At 40.6% G+C, this 23,361-nt stretch overlaps 1 protein-coding gene across 7 annotated transcripts in view; it reads right to left on the reverse strand.

The window, feature by feature from the left end:
- The window catches only part of unc13a (unc-13 homolog A (C. elegans)), an 83,341-nt gene that overhangs the window by 54,785 nt on the left and 5,195 nt on the right, over window positions 1-23,361 (reverse strand). For 4 of the 7 annotated variants that reach the window (XM_088077872.1, XM_088077875.1, XM_088077873.1 and 1 more), the window contains exons 2-16: window positions 22,592-22,621; window positions 21,406-21,505; window positions 18,936-19,053; window positions 17,696-17,819; window positions 16,628-16,698; window positions 16,299-16,353; window positions 15,590-15,619; window positions 13,400-13,595; window positions 10,795-10,914; window positions 8,547-9,374; window positions 8,122-8,215; window positions 7,067-7,113; window positions 3,405-3,483; window positions 349-423; window positions 40-259 (exon numbers count right to left, since the gene is read on the reverse strand). In XM_088077872.1, the coding sequence (XP_087933998.1) occupies window positions 40-259; window positions 349-423; window positions 3,405-3,483; window positions 7,067-7,113; window positions 8,122-8,215; window positions 8,547-9,374; window positions 10,795-10,914; window positions 13,400-13,595; window positions 15,590-15,619; window positions 16,299-16,353; window positions 16,628-16,698; window positions 17,696-17,819; window positions 18,936-19,053; window positions 21,406-21,505; window positions 22,592-22,621 (2,187 nt within the window). The remainder of the gene's footprint in view (window positions 1-39; window positions 260-348; window positions 424-3,404; window positions 3,484-7,066; window positions 7,114-8,121; window positions 8,216-8,546; window positions 9,375-10,794; window positions 10,915-13,399; window positions 13,596-15,589; window positions 15,620-16,298; window positions 16,354-16,627; window positions 16,699-17,695; window positions 17,820-18,935; window positions 19,054-21,405; window positions 21,506-22,591; window positions 22,622-23,361) is intronic. The other 3 variants (XM_088077878.1, XM_088077877.1, XM_088077876.1) reach the window with 1 other exon arrangement.

A 23,361-nucleotide genomic window follows, 5' to 3' on the forward strand; every position in this document is an offset into this window, starting at 1 on the left:
CTCTTTTTAATGCAAAAGGAGGGGAGATAATTCACTTACTTTGCAGACAGTCAGCATTGAGTAGATCTTGGCACTTCTCGTGGCATTTGACTCCACATTCGGTACAGCGCATTCCCTGGCGAGCGATACCCCACAGCAGTCCCTCACACTCGTAGCAGTAGGTGGGCGTGGTGGCTGTCCACACCTCAAAATTGTGTGGGGTGGTGCAGGAGATGGGATAAATTAGGGCCTGGAGGGTCTTCTTGTAGACGTGACTCTTCTACAAGGGCACAATAGAAATAAGTGCAAGGTCAGCAGAGTAGGCGTGATGTAGGATATTTTAAATTAACACTATAAATGAGCACTGACCAGTTCTTCGTTATGCAGCGTGCTGGACGTCAGGGCCGAGGTGATGCCTGCCTTCCTGGAGTTCTGAACCAAGGACTGAGTGACAGGAGAAAGGAGGGGTCAGTTTCTCTCCCACCTCAATATCTTATTTCTTTTATCAAGACCAATCTCAGTGCAGTCTGTGAGTCAGTCTTATTACTGTCTGTCTGGCAACGCTCCCCTGAATAGTGCGAGCAAACTTGAGGCGACAGCTGCAGAATTTAAAGTGCTTCCTCTCATAAGATCGATCAATTTGCTGGTGAGATGTGGAAACTAGTATACCTTTACAACCTAAGTGTTTTTGAAAGCAAATGGTGTTGGCTGTACTCACCATAGCCTGTGGCAATGCAGGGAAGGTGGGAGGAACAAAGGAGACATTTAATATTAGAAGGCAGGAAAAAGGGGGATTTTCATAGAAAACTGAAGAAAGCTGAGAAAGGATTCACTGTGCATTTATTGTAATTGTGATTAAACAAGAAGGGGCATCCACAATAAACGCATGAGGAGAGAATCAAACAGTGAATCTATGTGGAGACTTTAAAGGTCCTGTGTGTAGGATTTCAGGGCAGTCACTGGCAGAAACGATCTATAATTATCATAAATATGTTTTCATTAGCTTATAATCACCAGAAGACAGAACAATTGTGTTTTTGTTGTCCTAGAATGAGCAGTCCATCGCCGACATGCCAAACAGACAAGCTGCTCTGCACACAAAATAAGGCTATAAAAAATATTAGAATATGATTTTCTGATTTCATTGAGTTTATTCTTTAACATCAGTCCTAATCATAAATATCAAATATTCATGATTTTTCTTTTTTTTTAACCCTTTAAATAGCAGGTTTTTGTCATATTGCGACTATGTTTTTATCCATATGCCAAATATGGTAAAAGATGGCAAAAGCCCAGAATGACACCCAGAAATGTATTCAATATGCATGAAAACTGCCAAAGTTATCAAAAAATGACGAATGAAGAGCGTGTAAAATGTGCTAAAAAGTCCCTAAGGATAAATTAGGGCCATTCACGTTCTCTTTATGTTTTCAACAATCTGCAAGCTTACCGCTAGATGCCTCTAAATCCTAGACACTGGACCTTTAAGGGTTATGAAGTCACAGCTGCAGACAGAGCTTGCCATCACTGCTCATTAAGCCGGACCCCACCCTGTCCGATCAATTACCTTTCACATTGATAAGTTGAGAATGTGCGTGCATGAAAGCAAGAGACAGAGAGAAAATGAGAAACACCAGTGCACCTGCCTGTGAATGTCTGCCAGTGCTCAGACGCTTTGTGACAGCAAGCTTTATTAATAAAGACAGCTAATTACGTGTGTGTGGTAACGCCTGGATCTGGTGTGTTTGGGAAAATGACAGACTGAGCGTTCGTGGCAACTATTAGGGGAGCTGACCTATTTCCAGGCTGCCTTTGGTTCAACTTGCCTCCTCTCCAGAGCAGGTGTTTCAGTGGTGGATTGTAACTAAGTACATTTGCTCAAGTGCTGTACTTAAAGGTTCAGGGTATAAGATATCTGCCAAATTCCACTCAGTTATGTAACTTAAAAATAGTAACATCAAACAATCTTTGCCTCTTTTTAAGTTGCAGCGGTGAAAATTAGTCATCTTCAACATTTGTTGCACTATGTTTTTGGAATGAGGAAGACGGGTCTCTACGGGATGATTTTTCCCCCTTGTTAACTGTAATATTTTTCCCAAATATTTTACATATTTTTATGAATTCTATTATCTCAAACGGCTTTATAAATATTGCACATAGCTGCCGTAAAGAGGGAAAAAAACTCCCAGTGGGAGCATGTCCCCAGACTCCCCAAGGTTTGGGCTGAGCTCTGAATAATTACATCTTGCTCTGCTGCTGAACCAAAGTATAAAAATGACAAGTTGGTTTGGAAGACAAGATAGAGTGGCAGCTGCTTCCCTTGTTTCCACATGTGGCTGCTTTATCAGTCAATCATCTCCTCTAACTCTCAGTAAGAAAGCATCCAAAGGAAACACCAAAATGTAAAACTATTTCATTAAGATTTCTTATATTTGTCTTTCTCAATATCTTGAACATGATCTCAAACGTATTATTCTGAATTTATTTATTTCTTACATCTATGCTAGAAAAATCAGAGCCTCTTGTCATTTTGGCTAAAGTAATAAACTGATAATGCTGTTCAGGTAGTGAAATAGTACGAAGAGTTCCCCCTTCGAACTCAGCTGTTTTAAAAACTCATTTGTTCCTACCTCTATAAAGCTTTTAAACAATGCTGCTAAAGGCTGCAGAGATTGTGCAATAGTTCCACGATGTTTTAACGATGAAGTGTGCAATAGGTATTATGTGCAATATTTTGTATGTGCAATCTGAACTATGTGCAATTTATTGTTGTGATTTGGTGCTGTTTTGTTCATATGTAGTTTGTTTTATTGTTTTATTGTGACTGTGAAGACATTCATGGGCACAGCATCTGAGACAAATTTTCCTGCGGTGACGATAAAGTATATCGTATCGTATCGTTTCATATTGTTTCGTATATGATTGAACTGAGTGAGTGATTTGTATGAATTTTATGAGTTACAGCGCTCTCTCAAAGGATTCAATTTCTCACTGTCTTATCCATAAGGCAGTGTCAGAAAGGCATGAGGATGATGGCAGCGTGGGGTGATGAAGGGTCTGTTATATGACAGCATCTAGTAATCATCAGTGTCAGTCAGAGGAAACCTCTGGATTTGCCAGTGGCCTCTAAATACTGCAGCTCGCTCTTTCAGGCTGTAACTGGAGCGAAATAAACAGGCTGTTTGCAGAGTGAATGTAGTGCAGTGGGCTAAAAGACTGTGAGGAAGGGAAGTAAAAAATAGCGAGAAATGAATAAGAACAATGAGGTAAAGAGAATAAGATGAGAAAGAACAGCAGAGAATCAGACAAAATAACGGGAGGATTGGTGGATGAGGGTTTCCGCTGCTGAGCGGAGTGATAGATGGACTGGGGAGATGTGAGACTCTTAGTCAGGGGAATATAAAGAGATTAGTGCAGAAACTCACCAGATCTCGGACGAGAGGCATAGCTTTCCTCTTCCTGAGGTCTGGCATGCTGTCAATGCTATACAGAGCACCGCCCATCCTAGAAAGAAAACATTCACAGATGTGCAGGATTCAGCTAATTTTTGTAGTTAACTAGAACCTGGACCTGATGAATAAATAAGACAATAATTACACATAGACATTATTAAGGTCCCTTGGGCCCTTGGGAGGTGGGATCTAGGACTTCTTAAGACTTCTTTATGCCACTTTGAATGAAATTTAAGACCAGTTTTACAGAAGCCAATATATTCTTTTTTAATTTAAGTTTTTTTATTGAAGTTTTTCCATTGCAACAACGTTGACACAAATAGAAAAGAGGGAAAACAAAGTCCCTCTGAGACAGCCAAAGTAAAAGAAACAAAAGCCCACTCCCTTCATTGTATGTTACAGTCGTAATTCACTGAGAAAGAAATGCACATAATGTAACAATGACATAAAATGTATCTGCAAAAAGCACATAAGTTCAGTATAGTATGTGGCTTCTATAACATGTTCAGTCCTTTTATAAAAGACAAAAATGAAGACAAAAAGGTGTAAAATAATATTGATGAAGTATCTTATAGTGTATACATTTTCCCCCCGCTTCTCTTGTAAACCAGCCTGCCCAAGAGTCCTTATCAATGCTTAGATTTAAAGCCCTCTAACAGATAAGTCTGAGGTTCTCGCAGTTTTCATATATTGCATTAGCAGTTATCTTATAAAAGGTGGAGGCTGAATGATTATTTTTAGGTAATTTAAAGTATTGCTGTAGCATATTATCCTCCCCAGGCAACTGGTTAACTACATTCCCCAAACTACTCCTTCTTTGTAAATATCTCCAGAAATCTGAATTATTGTTTGGGTTGAACTGTGAACTCAGTTCTTCAAAAGATTTAAATATCTTATCGCTAACTAAAGAGGATTCCTCTGCTTTGTGCATCTAGACAGCTCAAAAAATGAGAAAATCCGTGCTGATTTTTTCAGACCCAATGTTTATCTGGAAGAAGGACCTGATATCATCATCTAGCATCTCTTTAAAGGCTGGGTCTTGGAATAAAGAGGTATTACATCTCCATCTGCTACTCTTAACTGACTCCTCCCCCACTAATATGTCAAGCATGACAGTCGTATGGTCAGTCAATGCAATCACCCCAATTTTTTCAGTTGATGCAGAGGTTGATCACAGCTTTAGAGACTAGAAAATAATTGATTCTAGAATAAGATTTATGTTTATGGGAGAAAATAATAAACTCTTTCTTTGGGGTTATTCAGCCTCTACATATCCACCAGGCCCAGATCCTCCACTGTCTGGTGTATTGCCTGTCCGTCCTAGGTTGATCTGTCTAATATGCCATCTTGGAACTGATTAAAATCTAGCCCTAATACTACTTGTCCATCACTAATATCACCTAAAAGTTTATTTGTTTTGTGAAAGAAATTTGGATCTTCTATATTTGGCACATATATATTGCACAGATGTACCTTGCCTCCATTGATTTTAGCTTTCACACATGAGTCTCCCTTTGTCATCCTTATGCTGGTTCAAAGATATGAAATTAAGCTTCTTGTAGATTAAAACAGAAACTCCACATTCCTGACTAGTAAAACAGCTGAAAACACATGCCCTACCCAGTTTCCTATTAAGTTTGACAGCTTCCTTATTTATCAAATGCACTTCCGTGGGAAATGCTACATCTGCATTTTGAGATTTAAGGTAACATAAAAACTTCTTTCTCTTAACAGGGTTTAACAAACCATTCAATTACCAAGTAATTATTCTCATACTTATAGCCATTCTTACTCTTTAGTAGACTTTTTTCAAAAGTCTGCTTTCTATGAAGACACAGGGCTCCTCCAAGAAAAAATAAATAAATAAATAAAATCCTGTGCTGCCAATACGAAACACAATACTTATATGATGTTTTGGAACTCAAGTCTTTGCAGAACACCAAACTAAAACTTAACCAAACTTTTCAGAAAAAAACACAAATAAAAAGGCAAACAGTAACACGTTAACTCTGAGACGGACACCACTCTGCTCTCTCCCCATAACCCCACTGTGCCCATTATAGACACTCCCTTATCACTACTGTCCGTTTATGTTACTGCTCTGCAGTATTTAGGACATATTACTACTGAGACTTGAGTTTTTCTTCTGTTTCCACTTTATTGTTTGTTTTTATTTTGCCATCTGTAAGTCAAAAATGGGCGGGGAAACAGAGGGGAAGTGTGGTCCCTTTAATTCGTCCGTTTTTGCGCCCATTAACTCAGTTCATGAGACTGCATAATTCCCAGTGTTCATCATAAAAGTCCGAGCTTCAGTTGTTTATGCTAATCGGCACAAAGAATTATAAAAAAAAAAGAATGAAAAAACAAACAAACAAGTAGGCAATCATATGGCCATCAATAACCATTAATAATGGACTTGGGCTATAAGACATACCTGCGGAAGAAATACTAAGCCCGTATTATCCAAACGTATTCGTCTTTCACATTAACCAGGCGGACATCGAGAAGCCTGTCTCTGTTTGCAATGTCCTGCACCGATCTGTGGAGCTCCTCACACTGCCGGGCTCTCTTTTTAACATCTTTTATCAGGCCGTGCTTTCTCCACCTCCCAATCCATAATTCGCGCATCCGCTTTTTCGAGCTTGTCGCAGATGTTAACAACATCCGTCTCCATTTCGCCCTGCTAGGTTTTCGCCGCTGAAACATCCGCTTGTAGATCCCGTATCGTATTGCTAACCTGGGACATTTCACGCATAGCTTTCTCCAGAGGCCTGCAGGTCTGTCGGGACGTTCATTGCCACGGGAGTCCCCGCTAACCGGAGTGTCCTCGGCGTTAGCTAGCTTGTTGCCGCTAGCCATGCTAGCACTGTTAGCGGTGTGTTTCGCGAGTCTCGTTTTGGAGCTTGATGCGGACTTTTTCCAGTTTTGTGGTCGAATTCGGTGTCGGAACCGACTTCACTGTAATACATCAACGGTCGGAGCGCGTTAAAGCCTCGACTAACATCTGATATGAAGCAAACATAAAATGTTTACTCCAACTGCCAAGAGGGAAAGTGGGAGATTTGAGGCAACGTTCGTTGTAGGCGGCCATCTTGGTCAGGGGTGTCACGTGACTCAAAAAAAGTACCAGGATGAATAATAGATATAATATACGGATATATATGTTTTATTTTATTTTTTTTATTTGTATGTCCTACCTACGGACCTCTCTTTGAGTCTTTAATAAAGTTTTGAATTGAATGATTTAAGGTTAGTGGGAAATTTATTTTATTTTTCAAATATATATTATAAAAAATAAAACATGGCACTTTGGTGATATTATGCAAAAGGAAATCGGTATTTTTTTTTTTTTAAGTTTCACATTATTTTGAGCTTTTGCATCACAATGTCAACAAAAAAGAAGATTTGTAAAAATCCCACCTCCAGTGTCTAAGCATTTTAAAGACTTTTGAAAAACTGATTTAAGACATTTTAATGTAAATTAAAGCCTTATTTTTTTTAGATTGATGATTCAATGTCTTTTAAGGCTTTTAAGGGATCTGCAGAAACCCTGATTAAGGCAGTGGGCTTGCCTTTTGGTTGGTAAATTATAGCTTTTCAATGACTGTAGTAGTAACACGGTCATGGTTACTTACCCTGCTGATAAAAGCAGAGAGGCGATGCCAACACTTTCTCCTCGGGCCTGAGGGAGAAAGAGAGAGATGAAATGAAGAAGAGAGGCAAGCAGGGTGCCATTAGAGCTGTGGCTGGAACAAAAAGGAAGCATAGCAGACTATAGTAGTGTACATAGTGATTTTATATACTGAGAACAAAATCAAGAGATACTATGTGGTGTTCCTTGGCAAAAAGCACTATTTCATGTTGAGTTTCACATGTTGGTAGCTGTAGCCACAATGAGCGCAAGTGTTCCCAGAACTCACAAATGAATAATACAACAGTGGGACACGAGGGAGATAGAAAGAAAAAGGGAGAGATGAGGAGAGCAGTAAAGCTGAGTTGTGTGTTTCTGAGTGAGTGCAGTGATTATTGACATCAGCAGTAGCTTCTCTGTGTTTGAGAATCATAGTAAAAGTAGATTACAGCCAGATGGCCATCCGTGTAATCACTCTTCTAATTCTATCTGCTCTATTATCGAAAGACATGTTCTTTGTCTGCCTGCCTGTTCAAAGAATGACACGCGGCATTGATACTCACGTCACACTGACGAACAGAAATAGTCGTGATTTGTATGAAAGCCAAGCTTTGAAAAAGACACTTAGCAGACTTACAGGAGCTTCCTATGCTTAGCTTTTCATAAATATCTAAGATCCACAAAGGATGCATAAAACATAATATAAGATTGATGAATTAACTTCTAGCCACACCCACCTGAGCGTCAACTCCAGCCATGGGTAACCACAACGGACTACATGCAAATCGCTACGAGGATGGCAAAAAACTGAAAAGAAAATAATAAAATGGCAAAACAGTACAAGGGGTGAACATAAACAGTTAAACACAAGACAAGATAATACACAGCAATAACCAAAAACTGGGAAAAAACACAGTAACAGTCAGACATGCAGGGACTAATGCAACAAGTCAGTGAGCTCAAATAGAAAACATATGAAATTACCAAAATAACAAAAGCAACAGAAGACATATAACCCACTCTTATGAACCCACTAGGAAACACACACGCAGGCTGTACCTCTTGCAGCTGTAGTCGTACTCGGCTGAAAAGTCGAAGCCAGTTGGCTTTGGCTCTGGCAGGACCAGGTTCCATGATTTCCCTCTTTGGGAAACTAAAAGAACAATTGTAGAAGGAAAAATGTTATAGACTTGCTAATAATGGCTCTATTAGATAGATCAGTCATGTCCAAAGTCTTGCATTGATTGGACCCAAATCTGATGTTTGAGATCAGATTTGGACATCCTTATTTATAACCTTTCCTGGAATTTCATGACAATGGGAACTATGGTATACTTTATAAATAAAATAAACGTATGTGCTTATTTTTACTTGATGAAATGCCAGATGAATGGCTTTGTAATGGAGTGTTTTGTGTTGACAGTGTGTGAAAGCTTGTTTCTCTGTTTCCTCCGTGAAGCTGACAGTGTATGAAATGTGCTCACCTTGGAACAGGTGGCTCCTCTGTTTTCTCTGCAGGAGCTGGAGGGACGCTCTCTGCCGCCGGAGGCTGCTCAGGGGGTTGAGGTTCTTCCAGCGGCGCCATCGGTTCAGGTTCAGGCTCCAGGGGCTTTGTATCTGGAGCTGGAACCTGCGATGTGGTTGTGGGGGTGGGGGTGGTGGTGGTCGTGGTCGTGATGGTTGACAGAGCTGGCTGGGTGGGAGCAAATGGAGGCTTTGTGGATTCTGCACTGAATGGGGACAATGTGTCGTCCTGTGTGACTGGTGGCAGACCAGGAGCTGTGCTCGGGGGCTGGAGCTGATCATTGGCCGGCCGCTGCTGATGCAGCGAGGGCTGCTTCTCCAGAGGTGGCCTGGTGGAGGACAGACCATCAGATGGCGGCATCAGGGTGGGGGCAGTGCTTGTGGGCGTGGGGGTGTAGGGCGGCTCCTGGTCTTCACTGAGTGTGCCATCAAGCGGATACATATCTTCATCTTCCTCGAAAGGCATCTCCTCCTCATCCTCATAGTTGTACTCTCCATCCTCCCCGTACATGTCGCCCTCCTCTTCGGCGTACAGCGCCCCCTCTTCCCCTCCATCTTTGAGGTAGCCCCCCTCGTCGCTGTAGACGCCTTGGGGGTCCTCGCCATCCCAGCCTGGGGAGTCCTCTTTACCGTAGCTGACGGAGGAGTGGCAGGAGTGGTAGGAGTCGTTTTCATCATAGAATTCCGAACCTCGCAGGCTCTCGCCGTCCTCAGCGACAAACTCCTCGCTGAGCTGAGAGCTGCCTCGACTCAACTCGCCTGATGAGGCGTAACGACTGTCTGTGGGACTGAGGGGAGGGGGAGAAATAGACACCTGTTACATAAACACACAGGTTGAAAGGTAAACTAGGGGAGTTCCCACACTTGCATAATGAGGAGTTTGGCTGTCACAGTGACACTTAAGGAACTTGTGTTGGGGCCAGGAAGGAACAGATGACTTAAAACCAGCCAATAAGAAAACTCAGAGCAAGCGGGTTTAGACTATTGATGCATATATGTAACTGCAAGGGGAATCATCTTTTTTTAGTTATGGGCAAGGTTATTATGCACACTAGTTCACACACAAGTTATACATAAAGACGCACCATACAAAAGCACACAATTAGCAAAAACATAAGCACATTTTTCATTAATCTAAAAATACAAACAGACATATTCAGTGAACCTGCAAAGGTTGAGGGTAATTTATTAGCCTGGCAGAACAAAACTCTTTTTGCAGATAAATAAGTGAATAGTATGTATTCACGATGATGAATGAGGCTATTAGACACTCAGACAGACCATGAGTCAGCAAGAGATTTGAGTCACATGCACAAACAATTTCTTACACACACACACACACACACACACTCTATCGTTTCATCTCCATTGATTACAGTCAGGTTGGTTCAATAATGCAGGAGCAGAGGGAGCCAGAGGGAATACACAAATATGGATGAATGGACACACAAACTCTCAATCACGACACCCTTGTTCTTTTCTTTTCATAACCTTTCTCACAATCTCTCAGCCAACAAAAAGATCGATGTGGACAGTGACAAACGCCTGCATAATGTTTGGGTCTAAATACATGTCGCCCTTCTTTCTTAGCAAAGGATGAATAAAAATGAAAATGAAAGATGAAAATGAACGTTATTTGTCTCGACCTCTCTGTTAGGGCCCGATTATTTGGCCTTCTGCTGTCTTACAAGTGGGAATTAAATGTGTATAATTAACAAGTACGGGACACGCAGAATAAGACAGGGCTCTTCTTAAAGTCACAGGATGAGGCTGTAATAACAGGCTGCCACTCGCGCGCGCGCGCGCGCGCACACACACACACACACACAGGCTCTTACATAAACTCCAACCAACAATTAACCTCGCTGTCTCGAAGCAACACTCAAATACACACACCTTGTCAATCACCCACTAACACACATAAACACAAAACTGCGCAGAACTTATAAGAGTTCAACAATGGTGAAGATGAGCATGACACATCATTTGTGATTCTTCACCAGGAACACAGTAAATATAGATGCAGGACCAGAAGTTTTCTATATAGCATATACATATACAGAGATAGGATAAGAGCACATGCATGCAAGCACAGCGAGCGAGGAGGACGGGACAAGTCCACCACTGACGTCACAGCGAGACGGAGTCACAGGCCGGAGCAGGAGAAGGAAGAGGAGGAGGAGTTGGAGAGGAGGTACAGAGACCCACCTATCGGACAGTGAATGCCTACTGTCTAGAGAATACTGACGGCTGGTGCGCCGGCTCGATCCTGAGCCTGAGTCGATATCGCTGCGCCCGTTGGTGGCCGAGTCTAAACTATCATAGCGTCTGGTAAGAGGAGTGGGGAGGGAGGTGGGGAGGAGGGGAGAGGTGGGAGAGGAGCGTCAGTAGAGCTCAGCGCAAATCTTTCAAAGAAAGCTCAAACCAAACTGAGCCTCTGCACTGCCCGCTCACAGGATAGCTCCAAAGTTTTCAAAGTCAGGTGTTATTTGAACACTGAGGCAGGTTTTGCTTGCTGTAATCAATCCTTCTGTACGTATTGGCCATTAAAATATCCCTTTTAAATTTGTTCACAATGTAAGCGATGGAGGGGAAAAAAACCCACAGTTCTATGCAAAAATTAATTTCAAAGTTCATCTGAAGTTAATGTAAGACTTCAGCAGTATGAGTTATTCAAATCAAGTCAGTATATCTTCTGTTTGTTGTCTTTTCAATGCTGATTTTTTTTTGACGACACTGATGAAGACTGATGGTTGAAATGCATTTGTGGTGTTGCTGTCACAGGCACAGAATTAAAAGCGTTTAAAGAGGTCATTAATGTGTGCTGACGGTCAGTTTTTTCGTACATTGCTTTTTGAGTCGTGCACCTGAAAAAGTTTTTCAGTTGCAGTTTAAAGTGCGCTCCTTTTGTCCTTCTGACACAAAAAGGGAATTTTGTACTAAAAGCGTGACATGCAGGATCTCTCAAGACTGCCCACACTAAAAGTTTTTTCAAAACTCAACCAATGTTGAAAATTTGAAAGACACCGAAGTAATAGATTGTAATGACAAATGAAACAGTTTTGGTCTTTTAATGTATGGAGAGCAACAATTTGGCCAAAACAGCTCATTACACACACACACTCAGAATTCAGATTCGTGACTCTAAAAACTAAAACTCTCACAGATCTCTTCTAAATCTCTTGGGATCTAATGCGATTTCATAACAACGGAGCCAAATCTTTTTCATCTGGAGGGTCAAAACAGGAGCATAAGGGATGGTGGCTGAGTGAATAAAGCAGGTGCCCCATAAGTGAAGGCAGTGTCCTTGACACAGTGGCCTCAGGTTCAACACCCACAAGTGGCCCTTTTGCTGCATGTCACTCCCCCTCTCTCCACCTTTCAAGCTGCTGATCTGTCCTTTCTAATAAAGGCTAAAATGCCAAAAAATAGTCTTTAAAAAAAAAAAAAACTTGAAAATTTATGGTGAGCCATGGGCCAGAAGAAAACACTTATCCTATTGTCTTTCTAAGATGAAAAATGGAACTAAGATCCCAAGTTTTCCTTAATTGAAATGCCTTTTTTCTGTGTACCACTTCCTCTGCTTCTCCATTTTTTTTCTTACCACACTCACAGCAAGCTGACTTTCTATGCAAAGTGTCAGTTGTGCTTATTTTATGAAAAAAATCATAATTAGGGATCCTATGTATTTAAAGAACATGTTTATCTTATAAAATTAAACAGCATAAACAGAAACATCTGGCAGAGAAAGCTAAACCTCATGGCGGGCCAATTTTGGCCCCAGGGCACCACTTTGGGCAGCAATGCTTTAGAATAAACAAACATGGCTGACAGCGGGCAGGAGGAAATCTCCAAGATCTGTGATTGCAAGCGATCCCTGGGTTTCCCCCTCACAACAAGATATTGGATCGTAACTGTTGAAGATGTTTAATATTTGCTATTTAAAATCTGCGCAGCCAGGAGGGTCATCAGGCAAAATCCGCCTGATTCTCATGTTGTGTGTACCTGGCATTAATGGCCTTTATGAACAGGAGAAATGACCACAGCAAGCAAAATCTGCTTCAAATGTTCATATAAACATCTGACTTTTGTTTAAAGACACACTTATGAAATTGTGAACTTATCCTTTACGTTTCTGCACAAATACCTCTCACTAAGGTTGAACACTTTAAGATCTAAATCTAACAAAATGTAGATGTCATTTCTGTTCCAGCTTTTCTGAGCAATACATGACATTCAATCAACTGCCGCCTTTGAAAAAAAAAGTGTCCAGAAATTCATTTATTTTCTGCACAAGTCGATGTAGAAGAGATCACATGGGGTTTCTGATGCTCACACACGCAACATGCACACGATGCAGGCACACACACACACACACACACACACACACACATTCACACATGCACACAGAAACGATAACCACAAAGGCCCACTTCATACATGACCTGTATACAAGAACTGTGCGCCCCAGCGTGCTTGTATACACTGAGGCCAGGGTTATTCTCTAGAGGAGGAGAGCACAGTGGGACAGCATGTTACCATGTACAATGCAGTGAAACAAAACAAGGCTGCAGGGGCTGAGCTTTCTCGGAGCTTAATGCTAGACTCCAAATAGGAATATTTGCTAAAGATGGGGGAGTGTGATAACAACTTCAACATTAAACAGTTTTGTTCTTTTAGTGTTTTTCTGTCTCAAAACAAAGCCTTTCTTTCTGTTGCTGACACATTCTGACAACCCACCATGGTAATCTCATAAAAAGGACACAACTCAGTGTCAGTGGTGGCAATGCAGTGGCTTTAGGGTGCTTGTTACCTCATGGCTCTGTGGTCGTAGTCCAGCTCATGGATGTCGTCGCTGTATGAGTGTCTGTATTGCTGGTGCCTCATGGGATATTGGTGCATGGAAGCATTGGGCTGGGAGGTGGTATAGTAGGGAGGCGGGATGCTGTTACTGGTCTCGCTGCGATAGTCGCTGTCCCTGTCGTCCACAGCACTGTCTGGATCCTCGTCTGTTCACACAAACACAGCGGGGGATGGGACAAAGTGATGAGAGACAAGAAGAAGTCCAATTTTGTTTCTATACTAAATAAATAAGATATTTTTCATGTTTTAACCCAGTCGTTCCAACCTTTTTCCTGAGGGGATGCCTTTTCTATAACTGAGGAAAATGGCAACCCCTGAACCCCCCTGAAGTGTCATATTTTATGCATATTTCATATTACATTCAATGCATAGTCATTTAGATTAATTTTGAGCGGATTATTTTCTGTCAATATTACACCAGAGATGGGTTTTCCTGTTATTTTTGGAACTTTCAATCCAATTCTCTGTCTGTATTGTTTTTACATACTTAATAGGATTCTTTTTTGACTAATTCAATTCAAGGTTTTTAATGCACATAACATGCAAGACCTGGGTTGGTGTCAAGGGCACTGCACTTAGTTGGTTTTATTCCTATCTTTTAGACAGAACCTTTGCAGTCACCATGTGTGTTAACACATCCTCCACCTCTCATATTACCTGTGGTGTAACGCAAGGTTCTATTTTAGGTCCACTTTTATTTTCTATCTGAATCCTACTCATATCATTCAACACCATAACCTTTCTTTCCATTGCTATGCAGACGACACACAGATATAGCCTAGCTGCTGGTTTTAACTGTCTCACAGACATTAAATGTTGGATGGCCCAAAGTTTTTTTTACAGCTTAATGAGTCAAAATCAGAAATTGTGCTGTTCAACTACCCAACACTGCAAATCAATCACATTCAAAGTTCCCCTGGTCCACTGTCCTCAAACATCACAGCCTCAGCAAGAAATTTAGGAGTAATCTTTGACTGGTCTTACGTTTGAACAACACATCACAAAAGTTGTCCAGTCCTGTTACATTCACATAAGACCCATATGCAAAATCAAATCCATTCTGCAAACCTGCTGACCTGAGGCTTAAATCTAAAGGAGACCATGCCTTTGCCATTAGGGCCCCTCAGCTTTGGAACGATCTGCCTGAGGAGATACGGCTGGCAGAATCAGTGACATCTTTTAAATCACTTCTTAAAACTCACTTATACAGACCTGCTTTTATGTGATCTTATAGTTACTTATATAAATAAAGTTATTATTATTATTATTAGTAGTAGTAGTAGTAGTAGTATTACATTGTTTTCTGTCTTCTCCATAATAATGGATGTTGTAGTAATACAATTCCATTTAAACTCATTTTTAGTTTCCTTTCATCGCTGATCAGAGATTCTAACTGAACTATTAACACGAACCCTAAACACCTCATATTCAGACTCCTGGTAGGTGCTACAATTACCAGTGTTCCCTAAACATCTCTTAGGCAGACTACTGCTACCGGCTACATTAGGCTTCTTTATGAATGCTTCTCAAAATCATCAGAGGGAGTTGTGTAGAAACAGCTGTTTCAGCATGTTTTGTGTTGCCCCACTCACCAGCTGCATATTCATCCAGTGTTAATTCCATATGTGGCATACTTGTGCAGTTCCTATTAAACTGATTACCAAAGCTTTAAACCCTCCCACTCAACCCATTTGAAACTTCGTTATGATCAGGATAAATTGGGCCAGCGCTTTCCATTTAGATGGTTTTAATAGGCATTTATATTTTTAATGGGCTACTATTGAGATTACTGGTGGAATATTAGGGTCCATGCAAACATACATGCAGACCTGGTTGAAATTTGGCAGCATATAATATAAAGATAAAGAAAAATGAATGTGACTCTCCGTCAAACACCACAGAGATTATATATAACTTTGCTGAATTTGATTCTGCCAGCTCGACTTAAATCCATCAGGAGAATGTGGATACGAGCTCAAAGGAAGTTCTGAGAGGATGTGCAGAGTAAAAGTATATTTTCATGGCAGCTAATGGTCTCTGAGGAAAACTACACAAGGTGATCATTGCATTAAGTGAGACATGGACAATAAATACAGAATTACTCATTAGTCATTAGCAGAAGCACATGAAAGAAACTTACTTTGCTGATCTCCCCACAGACTCCAATTACCTGCAAGAAGATAAAGGGTTGGAAAAACCAAATTAGGTTTGGGGCCACAAAATAAACACATCAGCAGTCCACAAAGCCAGATAAACAAACATGCAGAGACGTGTGGCCCTGAGAAATTATTATTTAAGATGTGAATATGTATGCAGAGGGTTTATGAGTGAGTGTGTATGAACATGTGTGCGAGCACAGAAAAGCACAAGGTCTTCAGAGAAGCTTAGATTAAAATCAGCTTCTGTTCAGATGCTGCTGGCCTCGGCGCTGCCAAGTAACTAAGAACAGAAAATGCACACATGCTGTTATCATCTCTGCACAAACAAGCATCGTGCAAATACCATCCCCTCTGTCCTGCTGTACACCCTGTGTCATCATCACGAGACAGACAGACAGACAATCAGTGTGGTATGTGTCTGACAACCCATTGTATGTTCCTTCACATTCACTGGACATCTAGCACCTATAAGTCATTCTACTTGGGCAGCCGTGCATGAATGATTCGTCACATTAGCCTCCCTCCCTCCTTTGCTTCATTTATAAGCCTCATTTCCATTTCCCGTCTCCTCCTGTTGTCGGTACGGTGGGGCAGAGGGGGAGAGTAGAGGGAAAAGAGGAGGCATAGAAAGGACACAGCGGGGGGACAGAACAGGAGGAGGTGGATGCAGAAGTGGCTTGTGACACTCACAGCACTGTGTGGTTGGTGCGTGGAGTGGTCGCTCCTGTTCTTCTTGATAGGCATACTGAGAGAGAAAAACGACAGACATCTTAGAAAATATGATCCAGCACTTCTTCTGAGGAACATCGCTAGTAAAAGCTGTCAATTCTGCCATAATTGGCAGCCATAGAGTGTAATTTCAGAGAGTATGGAAAATGAAGAAAGAGGCAGAAAGGAAACACAGAGGAGGAAAGGGATTAGGGAAGGAAATACTATAAGAAGCAGACAATAAACAGGCAAGAAAATATAGATGACAGATGGTGCAGAGAGAGTGATGGGGAGAAGAATAAAGTTCTTACATCTTGATCTCTCATGGCATTGAGTTGTTCAAGTTTCTTGGCCCAGTATCTGGCCTCTTCCTCAGGAATGTCTGCAGTGAACAACAGAAACACTCAAAATATTTGTCTACCCAGCACATCAACTGTTGGACATTATAAATATGAGACAATATACATTTAATGTCACGATTTTCCTGGTCAAAGTAATTGTGATTCATAATACTATAATGATGAAATATGCTTAAAACTTTTAAATTGGCAGTAAAACTGGAATCACTTTATTTTACATTTAGCTAAGGAACAAGCTTTTTTTATTTCTTAACAGATAGAAAACACAGTGAAAAATCCTCTTACGTGAAAAATAATTAAACAGTCTTAAAAGCCCAGGGATTAAAACTAACTGAAATGGCATCATAATTTTCAACATGAAATATGCCATCGACTGATTAAGATCTTTAGCATTGTTTGAGGCTGGTGCATATAGAGCTGCTTTTTGCAGAGTCTCTTTTATTGTTTTATTGTTGGTTGCCCAGCAGTTTCTTTGGTTGCTATGGGGTACATTATTCATGGAAATTCACAATGATGAACATATTATGAGTGCTTTTCTTATGATCTGTGATATAATCTTATGTTGTCCCATGTCTAATAAACATATGCCTCATTGTAATTTCCTCTATCAGCACTACAATAGAGTCATTAAAGTGATAATTTAAAGACAGTGTAAGATGGCTATAGATTTAGAAGTAATTTAAAGTAATAGCACAAGAGGTACTGTAAGTACACATAGTGGTGGCAGCTGTAGCCTACTAGTAGTAGCAGCAACGTTTTTTATAGTAAATGTAGTAGGTATGAGGACTAGCAGTAGTATGACAGCATAGTGATAAAGTGATAGTTGTTGAGACAGTAGTTGTATGTATTAACAGTACTCATTAACAGAAATCTTATCTTCCTGTTTTTTAATTTATTATTATTATTTTTTTTCAATTTATTAAAACACATCCATATATCTATAATACAGAAAATAAAAATGAAACAAACTGCAAAATAAAGCACAACACTGGATGAAACAGCTACAATGAAAGGCCAAACCTAGTGGCAGTTCAAAGCGGGTGTCGAGCAGCAGCCTGTGAAAGGTCGGGTCTTTGGTTCCACAGATCTCGTTCTCGCCCATGATGGCATTGGCGTCAAGAGTCAGCCACTGGCCTGGACCGTCCTGGAGAAGAGCGATGGAGAGAGGCACAGAAATATGTCTTCAGTTATCAGTACTCCATATTGGATTCAGGGCTGGTATGATATCAGATTATCACTACACGATTATCGTGGACAGACAAGTTCACATGAAACAAAAAGTCCATGTACAGTAGTTACATAACTTTACGGACTTAACACAGCAACACAAACTTTATAGGTTTATGTCACTTAAATCCCATACATAGGTATTTTAATAATCTTTCCCTATACTTGACTAAGGACTTTTTGGTCTTTAAACCTAAACATACTGCGACTCTTTCACGATGCACAGGCAGCGATTTTGTTTTTTGCTTTTTCATGCCTGAGGGAGCCAGTTCATTCCAGCAAGTGTATAGCCACAGCATCATCTGACTTAGAAAAGTTAAAAAGGTGTTTCCATTGCAGTTTTGTGAAATATAGCTGTTTTCATAATTTAATTTGCGTAGGGTTAATGGAAACCTGCCTGCTATAACAGTATGCCATTGGAAAAAGCAATAAGCAAATCTGGGGCAGCATTAACTTACTGGCAACAAATGTTAACTTCTCTGAAAACAATATACACACCTCCAATGCAGCTCTAAACCAGCTGAAAGATTACTTTCCCACAGGGCCTTGTTTATAATCTTCACGATTAACATGATGTATCACTTGCTGTTTAACTTATACCCCTTCTGTTTTCATATTTCTCTTCAATGAACTCCTATCAGTTATGGATCTGCACAGAGCAACTGTTGCCCACTTCAAACATACAAAACAGAATTAAACATACTGTGAAGAGTCTATATGGATACAGTGTATCCACAGTTGTTACTGTATTAGGATCCACAGTTCCTCTCTATCAAATAACTAATGTGACTTAAATTTGAGGAATGTAAAGGTGGCATACACTTACAAAACAATCAATTTAAAATACTCTATGTTTAAACAGAAAACACATTTAAGTATATTTTTAAAAAACAAAGCTCTCTCGAAAGTCATAATTAAAGTAATATTAAATGTTATGTGTTTTGATAACCCAAATTTTGATTTTATTGGTGTATATGTACAGTAATTATAGCTAATAAAACCCAATGCTGGCAGCCAAAGAGAGAGTGTGTACCTCATTAGACTGCCGTATGTTGCGCAGGGGTATCCATAAGGTGCCCACCATGGTGTCCCAGATCAGCCCTTTATTCCACACCTCCACTGTCAGGCCCAGATCCAGGCGGTTTATTTCACTGCTCGGCAGAGAGAGGCAGAGGCGGATTAAGAAGAAGATAAATGAGTTAGGAAAAAGCAGAGGAAGGAGAGTAAAATAATACAGACTGATAAAAAAGCAGAGCGGAGACGGGGTAGTGCACGGACACCTCACTGCACAGAGGGCTTTCGACAGAATACGCTCTACGCCATTAAGACCTGCACTTTAATCCGGCGATGGATATATTCTGTGATTCAATCTGCTGAGGGAAATGAGTCATTCGGCACAAAGATGGAAAGAGTAGGTGATTGTCAACTAAGCTGCTGGCAGGATAGAGGAGAGAGCACAGATAGGACAACAGCGGACACTATCTATATTTCTGTGTGACAAACAGCAGTGAACTCAGGTTTTTCCATCAGGCAAAACTCAAATACCGCACATAAAGCTCTGCACTAGGATTTGTAAAGTGATTACAAATCTGACTGGCAGGTTATCAGCTCATTAAACATCACTCATTGTCAAACAGTGACTCTTCCCGAGCCCACTAGCTGTCGCAAGTGAAAACCTCAAAATAAGTACAGCTTTGATATGAAAATGCATCTTTATGTTTCTGTAGGAGCTGAGCTGGTAATCTGGCAAATGGCTGAGTGGGTGTGTTGCTTTACAAAAAAGGGAAACGTGAAGAGGAAAGAAGCAGGAGATCGAGAAAATAAAAAGGACTGTGCTGTTGTTTAATTTAAGATATTGCTACAGTTGATTCAACGTTGAAACAGCAGCAATGTATTCAGTCAACTTTCTAGAATCATGAGCTGTAAAGACGCCTAGAGAAACCCCTCTGCACTGGGTGTGTGAACTTTGCTGGAGCAGGTTATGTCATCCCCCTCACTCTTCAAAAGGGAGCGAGACGCAGAGAAAGCAAGAGGAAGGGGGCAAAAATAACTCCTTTTAGGAAGTAGAAATGTCACAGCTGACCCTGCTGCCCTGTGTTGCACATCTGTGAGCTGAATTGGAGCTCCTAAGGCCATATCTCTATTTATGTGAACTATTTATAGAACTATGTCAAACTGTCATAGCAAACATACTGCACTCGTAAAATTCCTTTAAGTTTAGGTATTTTGATTAGTTGCATGAAAGTGCACTTAAAGATATTTTACTCTTAAATGTGTTTAAACTTAGAAGCTACTGTGCCAGCACAGCCAGGGGAAAAGTTAGTCAAGAGCTTAAAGGAGCACGTCACCCACAAAATGATAATTTGTATATTAATTATACACAGTGTTATGGGGGATTTAAAAATGTAAATTTTGTTTTTCCAGCATGCCTCCACTGTAAGCAAAGAATCGAAAAACTGCAAAAATGCTTGACGAATTTAAGTGATAGGGGTCCGCATTTAACAACAGCAAAATCATATCAAAAAATCCATTTACAAATTCTCACTCAACTCATCCAGTCATATGCTCACTACCTCCAAAACACATGCATTTTTGCTCTTCTCTCTCATTTTATATCACTTTTGCAGGAACAGCAACAAGTTCAAAAATACGCACTTGCCCAAAATTCATATGCAGAAGTAACTTAAATGTTGTGTGGGAACCAAATTTTGCAGAAGTGAATTCTTGTAAGATTAATACGATTTGCAATGGCTTATATTTTTGTTTTGTGACATATGTTTTGTTAATGTTTTGGGATAGTATTATTTAATGTTTCTGTAATAGGGGTTATTTGGAGAGTTGGGTCACGTGGATACGGGCTGTGACGCTAATGACCTATATGAGCATCTGCTTTTTGACTGTGTGGGGCTTAAAGGTGCTCTTTTTGTTTTAATGCATTCTTCTTCCTTGTCAAAATTTGCCCACAATGCAACTCAGTCGCAGATAGTTCAGTCCCACATTCAGATGTGTTATACTAGTAGCAGCTAAGTTGTTAGCCTCACACTAAGATGAGGAGCATGTTACAGAGGTCTGGTAAGCTCACTTCTTTCTATCTTACTCTAATGGCTCATTTCTTGGTCACAAAATCTTTAATATTGCCTGTTTACTTTCTCTGCCACCTTCCTAACTTCAGTGGGACATATGAAATGCTCTGCAAACCTGGGGACTGTCTGTAAAAACCCCTCTACCGATACAACCACAACCATGACTTTGTGAGTCCAAGGCGAGGTGAGGAGAGAAGGCTCATTACAGGTACTATTTAAGGGCAGTGAGGGGGAAAGTGAGTGAGGAGGACGATGAGTAGGTGTGAAGAGTAGGGAATGTAGTAAGAAATTGTGAGTTGAAATTGTGCAGCAAAGACAAGCAACAGAGCACAGGCAGATTGAAAGAAGAAGACTAAAAGAGGGAAGATATGGTGAGATAAAAGGTGGCAGAAGAAGTGAGAGAGGGCGAGAAGCACTCACAACATGAAGTCCTGCTCCCAGCATGGCTGACTGCCGCGCACAGCGATGGTTGTGCTCTTAACATTCTGCACCTTCAGGGTCACGTATGTGTTAAATTTCTCTGTAAAAAGCAAAATACACATGATCAGTCATGCTGCTGTGTGTTTATGATAAACAAACTGAGTCAGTAGTACGTTTTTCTACGAAAAATAAGGAACCAATATTTGCACATATTTCATGTTATGATGAGCCAATAATTTGTGCATATCCCACGTATTTTTGGCAGGCTGTGGTAACATGACCAATGCGCTGAAGGGAGTAAAGAAAGAAGCAGCTCCAAGTGGTCCACTTAGGAGGCAGACTGGGATCACGAAAACACAGGACTTCCCCTGAGACTAATGCTGCTTTCAAATGGAACTTGTGAGCTTGTAGTTACGACATAGGAAATCACGTACTCGACGTGCTTGGTGTTCAATTGGTTAAGTCATCTGTCAGTGTCTAGAGGCCACCGAGGCTAACGGTTTAAAAAGTTAGCAGCCAATGCAGGTAGTGCCAAGGCAGAGGAAAAAGATAAGGGTTTGGGGATATCAATATTTTTTCCTCAGACATATTATAAAAATTATAAAAGAACAACTCTGTACAATTAGAATTACAATATATTAACAGATCATCCACAGAAAAATAAGCGTCCATGTTCCGCACCATTTTGGGAAAAAAAAGCAAACATGCCACAAATCATGAACTCATGCCATCATCCATTGTACTTGGAACACGGGGGAAAAAAACGACTTTCAGCTCGGAAAAGCGCAATGAAAAGGCCATTCAAGTCGGGACTCTAAATCAGAACCTCGGAAAAGATCCACGTAGATCGAGTCGGTTGAACTTACTTTGTAGGATATCATACTAACTGTTGTATTAGGATATGCTGGATGTGTAAGATTTAAGATTTATTTGCACAAAACAGAACAGAAAACAGAAATACAACAACAAAAACAGACAAGGTTGTGCAGGTGAGATTGAGAAACCCTTTAGGGCTTCTAAGGAATCTCACCTCAATAAGAATCAGTAACAAATACTAAAGCCATCTAATCAAGAAAATTTAACAAATTAGCATACAAAGTCAATAAGCAAACATTAAATAAGAAATGTAAATCCACCAAAAACAATTTAAAAATAATAACAATGAAGTGTGAGTGTCACATCTCACCTTGGGGTCCATCAAGCTTGGCTTTCTTCACTGTGAACAAATCAAGAAACAAACAAGAAATTAGCCAAACTAGCAAACAAGTATCCCATTTCCAAGCATGCTTACATGACATTTTTCACGGATTTTACATTTTGATGCTGCAAAAACATTTAATGCATCCTCAGAGGCAGTGTGATGTGCCACTGCCTGCAACACATGTGCATGAAAGTACGGTCGGCTGGTGATTGACAGGAGACTGGCATTCTAGAGAGAGGAGGTGGCTCTTCTCATCCCGGGACTCCTATATCTTCTTTGGCCCTAATGCCAGGATCTCCACATGAAAGTCTGCGTCCGTTCAGCAGGAGATGCCAGGATCTCTGAGTCACAGGTCCAGAGGAACAGTTTGTGCAGGTGAGAGTAAAAGCTGGTGTCAGGAAGGAGAGTGGCCACATACCTCCCTTAATGATGCATTTGTATGTATTCCTGCATGGCTGACGATGTGACGATGGTGTGTGTGTGTGTGTGTGTGTGTGTGTGTGTGTGTGTGTGTTGGGGGGGGTAAAAGATGGAGCAGTGCTACTTTTTGCTTTACACAATAGAAGCTGAAGTGCCACTGCCAGCCTCTCCAAGCAGGGTCCTCTGGAGTTACCAGACTGACTTTTAAAACCACACTGACGTCAACAGCCTATTTATTATTCATTCAATCTGGTACCCTGCTGATGCCTAGCATCCCCATGTTCAACAGTGAGGTATTAATATTCAGAGCTCTGTTTTTTTTAAGTTTTTTTTAT

This window comes from Plectropomus leopardus, chromosome 5 (genome assembly GCF_026936395.1).
Source record: "Plectropomus leopardus strain MGB_pleo_1.0 chromosome 5, ASM2693639v1, whole genome shotgun sequence".
NCBI lineage: Eukaryota > Metazoa > Chordata > Actinopteri > Perciformes > Serranidae > Plectropomus > Plectropomus leopardus.